Here is a 12,798-nt window from a genome sequence, read left to right as displayed (position 1 = left end):
CCCCCCCCCCACACACACACACATCCCCGCCCCGTGCAGCCCTATAAACCCTCCCACCCCAGCGCTTCTCCCCGCAGGAGTCTCCTTTTCCAGCCTCAGGGCCTAGGGGAAGCTGGGGATCTCTGTGCCCCATGTACACCTTCCATGACCTTACTGCATGGAGGGGGTGGCAGTGGCACAGAGGGAGAACCCCTCTGTGGGGAGGATACAAGCCTGGCTCTCCTGCCCTTATCAGCTGACCAGCCCTAGTCTCACACTCCCCTCATGCTCAATCAGGACCCACAGCTCACCCCGAGAAAGCATTGCCCTCTACCCCGACCCAGGGGAGAAGGGAGAACCCGGCATGGGGCTGGTCTTGTGATTCTTCTTTTTAAAGATTTTTAAATTTATGCACACAGAGCTGGGGTACAGGCCAGAGTGTAGGGGCGACAAGAGAATTTACCAGAGACAGAGTGGGGAGCAGAACAGACAGATCAACGAAGGACACTGCTGAGGGGAGCAGCGGGCGGGTCAGGAGAGGTCTGCTGGGCCATGTGGGTCAGCTCCTTGGCCAGGGATCAAACTCTTGCTGCAGTGGCTGCGCTGGCTTCACAGGACTGTGCTGTAACCCTTTGCCCCATCAGGGAAGGCCCTGGCTGTTTATTTTTGTCTGGTTACTCATTTATTCAGTGTTTATTCAGCCCTTCCTGGTAGCACAGCAGGTCAAAGCGCAGCACTGCAAGCGAGTCACAGCCACTGCAGTGCAAGTTTGATCCCCAGCCCTGGAGCTGACCCACATGGTGCAGCAGACCTCTCCTGGCCCGACCCACCCACAGCTCCCCTCAGCAGTGTACTTTGTCAGTCTGCCTGTTCTGCTCCCCTCTCTGTCTCTGGTGGGTCTTCTCACTGCCCCTGCACCTATGGCCTGTACCCCATGTATGCATGAATAAATAAATCTTAAAAAAATTTTTTTTAAGCCAAGTATTTATGCAACAGTGAGCTGAGAAAGTAGAGAGGGGTTAATAGCAGGCCCTACCTTCAAGGTGCTTCCATTCCAGAGAAAGTACAAACCCAGTGTGTGTCTGGGGGCTCCGCAACCCAGCCTGGACCCAATGTGGCGGTGAAGGGCAGGGAGTCGGGGAAGCGTCTCCCCAGGAGATTTCCTCTTCAGTCATCTCTCCATGAGATATAACTTACACCCAGTGAACCTTGTTCTTCTAAGTGCACAGTGCAGTCCTCATGCTGACCTGTGGTACCCAGGAGCTGTGGCTTCCTAATTTCCCTGTGCCCCTCCCTGGTCAGCCGTCCCCCAAGCCCTGGCCCCAGGCACTGGGGCCTTCTTGTCGCTGCAGGTGGAGTTCCCCCCAGAGTCGATACTTATCCTATCTTCAATATCAGTATGTATCAATATCAGTAGACGCGGGTCTATCTGGCTTCTTCTTCGTCTAGCAGAACGTGTTTGGGATTCACCCTGGTCACTGTGTGTCTGTTCCTCTGTTCCTTTCTTATTAACAAGCCATTCGAGGCGGTGATGTTGAGCGGCATTTTGGACGGTGACTGGGAGTCGGCCAGGTGAATGGGGAGGGGGCATTCCAGTAGGGGCTCCGCGGCTCTGGAGTGTGTGTTGCTGGGGTGCAGAGGGAAAGGGCTGGCTCTGTGTTTTTTCTCCTCCTCGGTCCCCTCTGCGGCTGCCACCACCTTTTCTAGCCAGTGACAGCCGGCTTTGGTTTTCACGAGCGAGTGGGACTCTCTCCTCTGGCCAGCTTGGCACCTCAGGAAGGGCCGAGCAGGTCAGGGCCTGAGATGCTCACACAAGGCCGCTGTCGAGCTGGACCTGTGTTGTGAGTCTGTGAGCACTGGGGGTTTCTGGGGGCCCGGCTGGCTGTTTTCCTCTAAGTTATCTGGTCAACCCCTCGAGACACCTCTTAACCTTACCTAAGGGGAAAGAGGCCCCTGCTGCCCACACCCACAGTTAGGAAAGGTGCTGTCTGCGGGGCCCTCCTGTCCAGCCTGCAGGGTGCAGGCGCTCAGTGGCGCCCAGGGCAACAGGCCCTGGTGACTGGCGCTCAGCCCCGGGTCAGCCTGAGGTCATGTCGAGCTGACACCATGCCTGTGCTGCCCCCTTTCCACCCAGCTGCCGGACCTCATCCCCAGCTCTGGGTGCACCTGAGCTTGTCACTATGGCTAAAGTGCCGGAGACAGTTCTCCAGGGTAGCAGGAAAGGGCTCCTTGAGGCCTGTAGCTCTGAAGCCGGACAGAGGCAGGCCAGCCAGAACTCCCTGGGGACCAACTGAAGGCCACACCTGGCTCCCCTCAATTTCTACCTCTGGCCCCCTCCACACTGACCCTGCCCAAACCCCCATCTTTGCTGGCCCAGGTCACCCTCTCCTACTGTCTTCCCATGTCCTAGATGCCCTTGACTTCACCAAAGAAAGTCATCGCTTAGCAAAATGATTTTAAGTTTGCCATCTGCTTATTTAAGGATTCATTCAAGCTTGGTGAATTTGCAGGATTGGGCTCTGAAGCCTTTGGGGCCCACGGGAGGAAACGGAGTCGAAATCAGTAGTTCAGACGCAACTATCTTAGCCAAGCCATGTCTGACTTAACCACCGAGAAGGGCTTTGGGCCCCCTTGAAATGAGGGGTCCAGGGCATAGCAGAGCTGGACGGGGTGATGAAGTCTGCTGTGTGGTCCCCCCAGGTGACCCAAGGGCTGCGGGCATACGATGGCTGGTCTCTGCCCGAAGACGCGGAGACCGTCGCGCTGGGCCGGGCTGGCTGGAGTCATTCTTACCTTTCTGATGATGAGGACTTGCTGGCTGACGATACTGAGGCATCTGGAGGTGAGCAGAGGGTCTGGTGACCGTGGGCGGAGGGGTAAGAAACAGGGTCGGGGTTCTCCCAGTGGTCCTTCACGATGCCCCAGGAAGTTTGCCTGTGGCAGCACCCCAAAAGATGGGCCAAGAGCTGGGTCTGTCCTGAATCCTGGTCCCCTTGGCCACGATCCTCCACTTGCCTCTGGGACCTGGGCTGGTGGCTGCTGTGCTGTGCCACAGACCCCCGCAGCTCTGGCCATCAGGACTGGCCGGTGCAGTGGTGGGAGGTGCCAGCGAAGCCCGTCACCCCCACTCGCCACCTCCTGTCCTCACCTGGAGGCCAGTCTGAACGGGCCCTCCCTCCTGGCCGTCCTGTCCACATACGCTCTCTCAGAGGCTCCAGGCCAGTGCACCCTGGGTGGGGGAGGGGCACGGCACCAGTTCTATTTTCATGGTCTCCACTGCGTGCCAGGTGCCCAGATCAGCGCCTGTCACAATATTTATCGTTACTGAATACCCCTCTCTCTCTCTCTTGCTTGCAGAGGGCCTGGGCAGTGGGGACCTGGGCAGCGGGGACTTCCAGATGGGTAAGTTGCTGAGGGCAGTAGACCCCTCTGCTCCCCTCTGGGGAGGCCTCAGAGGCCCCATCTCCTGGGCTGAGGGCCTGAGGTCTCCTTGGGCCTGCTGTGGGGTGGTGGGTGGGTCCCTGCAAGGTTGGAGACGGCCAGGTTCTTTGCCAGGAAATGTCTAGTTCCAATGGGGCCTGAAAGCCAGCTCTTCTCCCCTCCCAGGGTGGCTCAGCTGTGGGGGTCCTTCCGCAGAGCCCTTTTGAGGGTGACTGTTGCAGAGCTGGGGCCCCAGGCAGAGGATGAGAGGCACAAGGCTCCCAGGCAGGCCACCAGGACTGGGGTAGAGTCAGTGGTGCCCTGACCTGGAAGGAAAGCCTGCCTAGGTTGGGTCACCTGCTGGGAGGCCGCGGTCCCTGGGCTGGGCATGAGGCTGGGCTTTGGAGGGAGGAGACTCAGGCCCTGTCAGCTGCCCACTGCTAGCACCCGAAGTTGCAGGTGGAGTACCCACAATCCAGCACCCAGACTGTGCCCCAGAGCCCATGCCCCTCCTGCCCTGGGACCCCGGGTAGAGAAGTAACTGCCCTCTGACAAGGCCCTGCAGCTCCACGAGGCTTCTGCTGCCCTTCTGGGTGCTAGCAGCAGGTGCTCTGTGACAGGACCAAGGATGGAGCTGTGATCAGCTCCAAGATGTCCAGTGCCGCCCACCCCCCAGGCTGGGGCCAGTGTGACCCGGGCCTCTGGGGGTGAGGGGCTGGCTGTCTTCAGCCAGTGGTGGCATCGCAGTTGGGCCAGAGCGGGAGGGTGGCCCCTCTTGGCGTGGTCCCGCCTGACCTTCCAGCCCCGGGGACACAGATTGCCTGGCGCTTTCCCACACGCAGTGTTCTGCATGTTTCAGGATGTGTGGGGTGGGGGGGCTGGGTGGAGCCCAGGAACAGGGAGCCTCAGGCACACGCCTGTACCCCAGAATGGCCTGGGCTAGCTGGTGCTGCCAGGCCCGCCTGCCGAAGCCTTGGTCCAGTTCTCCCTGTGCATCTGTGCAGCTCTGGCCGTTCCCAGTGATGCTCGCCCGCCCACCTCCCCATTGGAAAAACAGCTGTGCGGGCAGGCGAGGCCAGGGGAGGGGGGAGGCGTGGGGGTGGGGGCAGCTGGGCAGGCCCGGGAGCAGGGCGGGAGCTCCTCCTGTGAGTGGGCCCGTCTGCGGGAAGATGCACACCTTAGACCCTCCAGGCCCAAGCTGGCCTGGCCCGTGCCCCAGGGCAAGTCCAGGCAGGCTGGTCTCAGCCTGGGGGGGACGGGGCCGGCAGCTGCGTCTCCCAGGGCCTCCCTGGGCAGCACTGGCTGGGCAGGCCCCTGCCCCACCAGCCGGGTCCACCCCCAGGCCCCGTCTCCCCCCGCGGCGCCCCCTGCCCCTGCCCCATGCCAGGGCTGTGCTCTCCGCTCTGCCTCCCTCGCCCCGTGACTGCTTTCCTCCAGCCCCCGACTGGCCTCTTTCTGTGTTTCCCTCTGGACTGTCCGACTCTGCCCCTGCTCCATGTCGCTGGCCTCGGCCCCTCTCCTTCCTACTCTGTGGTTGTCGTATCTGTGCGTCACCCTCTGCCTCTGTCTGTATCACGTCCCTGCCTGTCTTCACTCCCCTTTGCCCGTTTTCTCTCCTTCTCCCCTCGATTGCTGCGTCCACCCATCTCGCCTCTCCGCCCCTGCCTCCCTCCTGTCTCTGCTCCCGCCACGTCCACCTCTCTGGTTCTCTACCTCCCTCGCTGCCTGCCCTCCTCCCTCTCCACTGCTCCACTCTGCAGGCCCTGGGCCCCCCTCGGGCCCCCCTCCCGCGGCTGGCATGACGGTCCCAGAGCCTGATGAGGAGTCCCCTCTCAGTAAGTGACGCTGCCAGCCAGTGAGGACGTGTTCTTTGCCTCCCGTCCTCTCTCCGCCCTCCCTTCTCCCTCTCCGTAGCCCCAGCCTGCCTTCAGCCTAACAGGAGGCTCAGAGGCAACTCCCTGCGGGGTCTGGAACCAGGCCAGCCGCTGCCGGCCCCTCCTCCCTGCCCCTGCCAGGACACACCAGACCCCACATGGGCACATGGGTCTAAATTCAGTCTGAGCGTCCACCCGCACAAGGTGCTGGCTACATAGGGACAGGCATGTCCTCCCTGTGCCCCCCAAGTCTTGGCACCTTTTTTATGAACTGATCTTGAGTCCATGGAACCTGGAGGGACCCATGACAGCTCGGGGTTCTGGGTACAAGTGGGCATCCCATGTTGGGGGGTAACTGGCTCTGGGGATGGGTGGTCAGGTCTGTGTTCCCCACCCTCACCTGAGTGCAGGGAAGCGTTGGGCTCCTCACCCCTCCAGCCAGCAAATGAGCTTGCCAGAGTGTGAGGATGAGGCAGGAGGGAGAGGGCTGGCCAGGGCAGGCACCAGTGAGCTGTGCCACCGCCAGGCAGCCGCAGCCCCAGATCCAGAGCCTGTGTTAGCTGGGCCTCACCTTCCGCCCCACCCTCGGCACTGGCTGTAGGGAGGCAGCTCGGGGGAAGGGGTGATGCTTGCCCTGACCTGCCCCCATCTGAGAAGGCAGGGTGGGGTCAGGCTGGAGGGTCCATGCCCTTCCCAGGCCCTAGGAGAAAGGGTCTTTGTGGAGGCCCAGCCTCCTCTCCTGGGAGTGGGCACATTCCTGGGCAGAGGCCCTGCCTCTGGGCCTGTGCTGGGCCACGGAGCTGAGGCCAGGGGCTGGACTTGGGGGCCTCTCAATGGGCCTCTGTGCCCGCTCACAAGGGGCCTCTGTGGCCAGGCTCGCGGCCCCCACAGTCTGGCCCTCAGAGCCCCACCCGCCCGGCACCCCGGAGCCGAGCCCAGCGTGGTCCCTGTGGTTGAGGCAGGGCCTCACAGGCCCTTTCTGGGCGACGGAGTCCACGCTTGACCTGCTAGCCACCCTATCCTGACCCCCAGGCCCCTGTCCAGACCCCAGAAGGAAAGGGTCTTGGACTGGGTGGGGAGGGAAGGACAGGCCCAGCTCAGACCCAGCCGCAGCCACTCCCCCCCCCAGGCCCCCTTCGTCACCTCCCCGAGTACGCACGCCTCAGGGGCTCCGCAGCTGCTGTCCCCCTGCCTGGAATGCGCCCCCAGAACGGCCGAGGCCCACTCCCCCCGCCAAGCCTCCCATTTGAGCAGAGGCCTTCCCGGCCTCCCTGGAAGCCAGCCCTCGGCCCGGCCTCCCTCGCATTGCTCTTGTCCATGAGCCTTTGCTGCCTCCTCCATCAGAATGTGAGCTCTGTGGGGACAAGACTGGTCATTTGCGGGGCTCACTGCTCTATCGCCTGCCCTTAGAGCGCTACTTGGCATGTAGCGGGCCCTCGCCCTCAGTGTAGATTTGTTAAAGCAACGCATGACCCTCGCAGGCCACAGCCATCCCCCAGGTTTGCTGCTGAGACCAGAGATAGTAACCCCAGGTGCCCCCATCCAGGCCGGGGCCCTGCCAACTTGTAAGCATCTGGCCCTCCTAGCAACCCCCGAGGCGAGCGTGACTGTTACCCCACTTAGCAGTTGAGGACACTGGCTCAGAGCGGTTAGGTCACTCGATGGAGGTCGCAGTCGCGTGTCTCTCAGAGGCTGCCGAGCTGCTCCGCCTCTCCTGGGTAAGAGCTTCTGTTCCAGGGCGCACATGTGCCGGGCTCTGCTGTGAGCACCTCGTCAGTTTTTTATTTTTTTAATTTTTTTTTTTTTTTTAAGATTTATTTGTACATACAGAACTGGGGTACAGGCCAGAGGCTCAGGGGCGGCCAGAGGCTTCACCAGGGATAGAGTGGGGAACAGAATAGGCAGATGGAGGAAGTACACTGCTGAGGGGAGCGGCGGGCGGGTCAGGAGAGGTCTGCCACGCCATGTGGATCTCCTCCAGGGCAGGCGGGGATCGAACTCATGCAGAAGTGGCTTAAGCTTCTTAGTGCGGTGCTTTAACCCACTGCGCCACCAGGGAGGGCCACCTCGTCATAGTTTAAACGTATTTTTAGCTCGTATCAACGCAACATTTGTAATTTGTAATTTGCCTTAATTTACAGGCATCACAAGACTTAAGGCATAAATAGCTTGTGCGTAGGGCTTCCCTGGTGGCCGAGGGGTTGTCTCAGCACTGTCACTGCTGCAGCTGAATTTGATCCCCGCCAGGGAGCTGACTCACCCGCTGCTCCCCTCAGCAGAGTATTTCAGCCTGCCTGTTCTGCTCCCCACTTGTCTCTAGTGAGTCCTCTCACCCCCAACACACACCTCGGACCTGTACCCCAGTTCTTTTTTTTTTTTTTTTAATTTTTTATTTATGCATACAAGAGCTGAGGTGTAGGCCAGAGGTGCGGGGGTTGGGGGAAGGAAGGATTCACCAGAGACAGAGACGGGAACAGGACAGGCCGATCTGCTGAAATCCACTGCTGAGGGGTAGCAGCGGGGAGACAGGAGAGGTCTGCTGCGCCATGTGGGTCAGCACCCTGGTTGGGGATCAAACTTGTGCTGCGGTGGCTGCCATAGCTTCACAGTGCTGAGACTTAACCCCTTGCACCATTAGGGAGGTCTTACACCCCAGTCTTTGACACAAAAATAGATGACATGTAAAGAAAACAACTTGTGCATAATAGGTCTTCAAGAAGTGATCAACTCTGAGTGTGTGTATGTGCAGTCTGTGTCCACCTCAGGTACCTGGATGAACTGATTCAACCTTCATAATTCAGCATCTGCTGCATGTCAGGTTCTGTCCTACGCACTGTGTGTGTGGCTCATTTACCACTCATTAACTTGTATTTAGAGCTTCTTCACAAACTCAGGGACATTACGAGATTAATGTGTATAAAATGTCATATTTAGTGGGTGTTTAAGAAACACTGGTGGTGTGTGTATGCTCACACCAATCTATATGAATTGATTCAGCCACCCCTCATCAGCCGTATCCTGGGTGCTACATGCACCCTGGGAATTGGGAGAATGACACCCAAGCTTCCTCCCCACCCGTGTTGACGGCACAGCAGAGGCAGCAGCAGCCTCTGATGCTCCATCACCTGCCCATGCCAGGGCCGTGCGAGTGTAGAGCAGAACGGCACCCTGGGGGACCAGGGGTTCCCTGCACATGAGATGTGGCAGATGCCATGAATCCCCTCTTTCACTGAGGAGGTGGAGCTCAGGCGGTGAGGTCAGTGGCTGGGCTGTGGCTGATTTCAGGACCCATGATTGTTACTGCGATGCTCTCCGGTCTGGGTATGAGCAGGCAGGATGTGGACAATATGGGGGAAGGAGGCTCTAATGGGGGGGAGCAGAGGGGATGGAGGAGCCAGAGGAGGTAAGAGGGCAATTCAGGCCGTCATTTTGGAGGAGGTGATGGCTGAGCTAAACCTAGAAGTAGTAGGAACTATGGGAAAGTGGGAGAGCATGTTGGGATCACTTATGGGAACCCCTGTGAGTAATCTGGGCCACTCTCCCCAGGAAGCCACTCTTCCTGCCACTGAGCAGCAGGGGACCCCTCTTTTCCACCATCACCTGGTATCTTGGTCAGGCCCTTTTCCCTCTTAGCTGAAGCCTCCCACGCAGGGGTGGGACCTTGGTCCTGACCCCTGGTCCGGCCTGCCGGGGCCATCAACACACCTGTTCTTGCGGGCCGCGCTGGACACAGCTGTGGACACAAGGGTCAGCCTCAGCAAGAAATCCCTGGCATCATGCTCCCATTTCCACCCACTTTTCTGAATGTCGGAGGCCACCCATGCCAGCTGGGCTCTTCCTGCTGACACTGTCCTCCTTCCTGCAGTTTACTTCCGGGCCCTGGTGAATTTCACCCGCTCCATCGACTATAGCCCTCAGCTGGAGGATGCAAGCTCCGAGGAGTTCCTAGCGGTGTCTGAGGCTGTGGTAGACACGGTGAGGCAGAGGGGCTTTGGGGCACCCCCTGGGTGTGGTGGGCTGGGCTGGGGAAGGGGAATAAGATGCGTGGAGGCTGAAGGCTCTGTGTCCCTTTCCAGCTGGAGTCAGAGTACCTGAAGATTCCTGGTGACCAGGTGGTCAATGTCGTGTTCATCAAGTGAGCAGGGCCTCTAGGGGCTGGCGAGGGGCTGGGTTATGCTGGTGGGGGCTGACAAGATGGGAGAGGCCTGGGTCCCAGGAGCAGAGGCAAGAGGGGCCTGGTTTGATGAATCCCTGTTGGTGGAAGTTCAGGAATTGTTAGAGGGATGAGCTGGAGCTTAAGTGGTCCTGCTTGGGGCCGGAGGAGGTAAGGAGGCAATTCAGGCAGTCGCTGTGGAGGAGGAAACAGCTACATCCCAGCACTGGGAGCCGGGCAGTCAGACTGGGGCCTGAGCATCCGGCAGGGGCTATGGGAGGAGCGGGGGCGGCGGCCTCTCCCTCACCATCTCCTGCGGCCCTAGGGAGCTGGACGGTTGGGTCTTCGTGGAACTGGACGTGGGCTCAGAGGGGAATGCGGACGGGGCTCAGATTCAGGAGGTGCTGCGCTCGGTCGTCGCCAGCGGCTCCATCGCCTCCTACGCCACCTCTCTCCAGGGGTTCCAGTTCCGACGCCTGGGTGCAGGTGAGCCCACCCCAGACCTCGGGGCACCTCTGCTAACCTCCCAGACTCATGGGGCTCCCTGTCAGTGTCCCCGCCACGGATGCACCTAGTCTGGGCTTATGCACCGCCGGGGGCGGGGCGCCACGCCCTCCTGTACCTGCCGCATCCGTCTCCAAGGCAGTTTGGGCTTCGATCGAGCGTAATCTGTCTCCTCGATCAGACCTGAGCCCTCCAGACATCTCTGCTGTCTCTCTGTAGAGCTTTATACTCAGACAAGAGGTCAAAAAATTCCTTTCTTCATAGAGTGTTTTCAGGTCCAAAGCACTTTTGTGTCTGGTACTAACCAACAGTTGCTCCTGGGCACTGGCTGGCTGCCAGCCTCCCCATAAGGCCCTACGCAGCCCCCCAAGGGTCTGTACAGCAGCGCTGTGAAGCGGGTGTGATTCCTCCTGCCTCAGAGATGAGGGGTCTGAGACCTAGAAAGGAAAAGCGGCCTGTCCAAATTCAGATCGGCAGTTAGTAGAATAACCAGAATTTAAACCAAACCCCGTGTCTGTGCCAGTCTTGCCAGACTGCAATAAGACGAGAAACGGAGGCTCAGAAAGCCTAGGACACTGGCCCAGGGTCGCACAGCGTTAGATGTGAAGGCCTGACCCTTGCACTCAGTTGGCCCAGGTTTCTTTTCACTGCCCTTCTACCTCTTGTTTCATCCCCTAAGTCTTTTCTTCTCTAGACCATAGGGTTCTGGTTCCTTCCTGCAGGCTATAGTTACCAGCCCCAGCTCCATCTTGGAACTGCCTGGGAATGTGCCACCACGGGACATCCCTGTGTCAGTGGAACCCAGACTGAGCAAACCCCATCCTTACCATGATGTAGCCCCATTAGAAAAACCAGGAGCCCATCACCTCCTTCATTCTGCATGTTAAACCTCAGTTAATATGCCCAAAGTTCAAGTCTACTCTTTTGGCATCCCTGGGCCCAGGTCTGAATATTGCTGGGGGTCAGCCCTCTTTCCCCTCTTTTCAATGAGTCTTCGGAATGAGGGTGGTGGGGTCTACCCTGCCCCCAAATTCAAGTGGGATGGCTGCTGACCACACCTTCCTTTGCAGCACAGACACCCCCACACCCCCCAGCCGCTGTGGCGGCCGCAGTGACATCAGGTGAGAGTGTGAGCCAGACCCTGGCCCAGCAGGTACCAAGAGAAGAGAACAGATGGGGGGGAAGGAAGGATGAGGGCAAGATGACTGGCATCGCCCACCTGCCACCCTTCCCCCTCCCTCTTCGTCCTTGCGGGCCAGGCTGTGGCCTGCATGTGTGTGACATGATGTGATGGCGTGCATGTGGCATGTTACTTGTGTGTGGGTCTGCGTCAGGGCTGGGTAAGGCCACTGCCACACGCCACGCTCGTGAGTGCTGTGGCTGTGTCCGCCATGCGTTCTCTGCCGTCACTGGGTCAGCCAGCAGCCAGAAGTCCTGACGTGGGGCCCGGAGCCATCCGCCGGCCAAGCGGTGCCTGTGCTTCCATGCCCCCTCCACCCACCCCCACCTGCCCCTCTGACCGCCTCCGTCCCCCACAGTGCCCCAGTATTCAAGAGTCTGCACTGAGGCCGAGTTTGCCTGCCACAGCCACAACGAGTGTGTACCCCTGGAGTACCGCTGCGACCGGAGACCCGACTGCAGGGACATGTCCGACGAGCTCAATTGTGGTGAGGGGCTTCTGGGGACAGGATGGCCTGTGGGCTCCAGGGGAGGGCCCACTGTCCTGGCTGTGAGGGCCTGAGGGAGGGGGCAGGGACACAGAGAGGGTGTTGACAGGGTCAGGGCTGGGAGGAATGGAGGGGTCAGGGGACGGGAGGTACATAGTGAGGAACCAGCCCTCGTGCCAACGCCAAGCGGGCTCTGTCCACAGAGGAGCCCGTCAGTGCCACGCCACCCCACCCGGTGGAGAGATGGCCTTCACCAGCGCAGCCGGAGCCAACCACTCAGCAGCCACCAGTCACGCCCACCCCCCAGCAGCTGCTTCCCGGCCTGCCCGGGATTGTGCACTGTGGGCTCCATGAGGCCATGTGCCACAGTGGGCACTGCATCCCCAGAGACTATGTCTGTGACGGGCAGGAGGACTGCAGGGACGGCAGCGACGAGCTGGACTGCGGTGAGGGCCGGGCGGGTGTGGACAGCGGGCTAGGGGAGGGGGTGGGCGGGGGGTTGCTGGCTGAACCCTGCCTAACACGAACAGGCCCCGTCCCGCCCTGTGAGCCCAACGAGTTTGCCTGTGGGAATGGGCACTGTGCCCTCAAACTGTGGCACTGTGACGGCGACTTCGACTGTGAAGACCACACCGATGAGGCCAACTGCCGTGAGTCCCTGGGCCTCCTGGCGCCCACTGCCAGGCCTCCCCGGGCTGGCTTGCTTGCCCTCCCTGGCTGAGCAGTGCCTGGGGACCAGCTCTGCGGTGTTGCTCTCTGAGCCCGGCAAGAAGGTCTCCTGGCTCTGACTCTCCTTGGTACCAAGCTGTGGCTAAAATGCCTGTGGCTAATGTCTCTTTATTTCCTGTCTTTATTCTGTTACCATTAATCTTCTCTTTGTTATTTATGCTGGCATCTGGGTCAGGTGAGTGCCTAAGAGGTCTTGATCCACTTTGGCGGTGGGGTTTTGATGTAGGGGAGAATCTAGCCTTCCCTTATGGACCTAGAAGTGTTCCCTCTAGAGCTGGTTCTGAGTTGTTTGTTCTTCCATCTGTCAGCTCTTTATCCATCAATCTACCCATGGGTGTCATCCATTCTGCCATCTGTCCATCCATCCATCCATCCATCCACCCACACATCTACCCATTCATCTATCCATTCATCCATCCATCCACCCATCCATCCATCCATCCATCTACCCACCCGTCCACCCACCCATCCA

General features: G+C 59.8%; 1 protein-coding gene across 1 annotated transcript in view; it reads left to right on the top strand.

Annotated features, from left to right (window-relative positions):
- The window catches only part of HSPG2 (heparan sulfate proteoglycan 2), a 106,062-nt gene that overhangs the window by 42,555 nt on the left and 50,709 nt on the right, over positions 1-12,798 (top strand). Inside the window, exons 5-12 of the mRNA XM_012722090.1 lie at positions 2,680-2,821; positions 3,337-3,381; positions 9,139-9,248; positions 9,350-9,408; positions 9,752-9,912; positions 11,469-11,597; positions 11,801-12,043; positions 12,128-12,247. Of these exons, the coding sequence (XP_012577544.1) occupies positions 2,680-2,821; positions 3,337-3,381; positions 9,139-9,248; positions 9,350-9,408; positions 9,752-9,912; positions 11,469-11,597; positions 11,801-12,043; positions 12,128-12,247 (1,009 nt within the window). The remainder of the gene's footprint in view (positions 1-2,679; positions 2,822-3,336; positions 3,382-9,138; positions 9,249-9,349; positions 9,409-9,751; positions 9,913-11,468; positions 11,598-11,800; positions 12,044-12,127; positions 12,248-12,798) is intronic.

Source organism: Condylura cristata, unplaced genomic scaffold (assembly GCF_000260355.1).
Source record: "Condylura cristata isolate star-nosed mole 26May11 unplaced genomic scaffold, ConCri1.0 scaffold00008, whole genome shotgun sequence".
Taxonomy (NCBI): domain Eukaryota; kingdom Metazoa; phylum Chordata; class Mammalia; order Eulipotyphla; family Talpidae; genus Condylura; species Condylura cristata.
The sequence above is the reverse complement of the archived record's forward strand: the minus strand, read 5'-3'. Positions and strand labels throughout refer to the sequence as shown.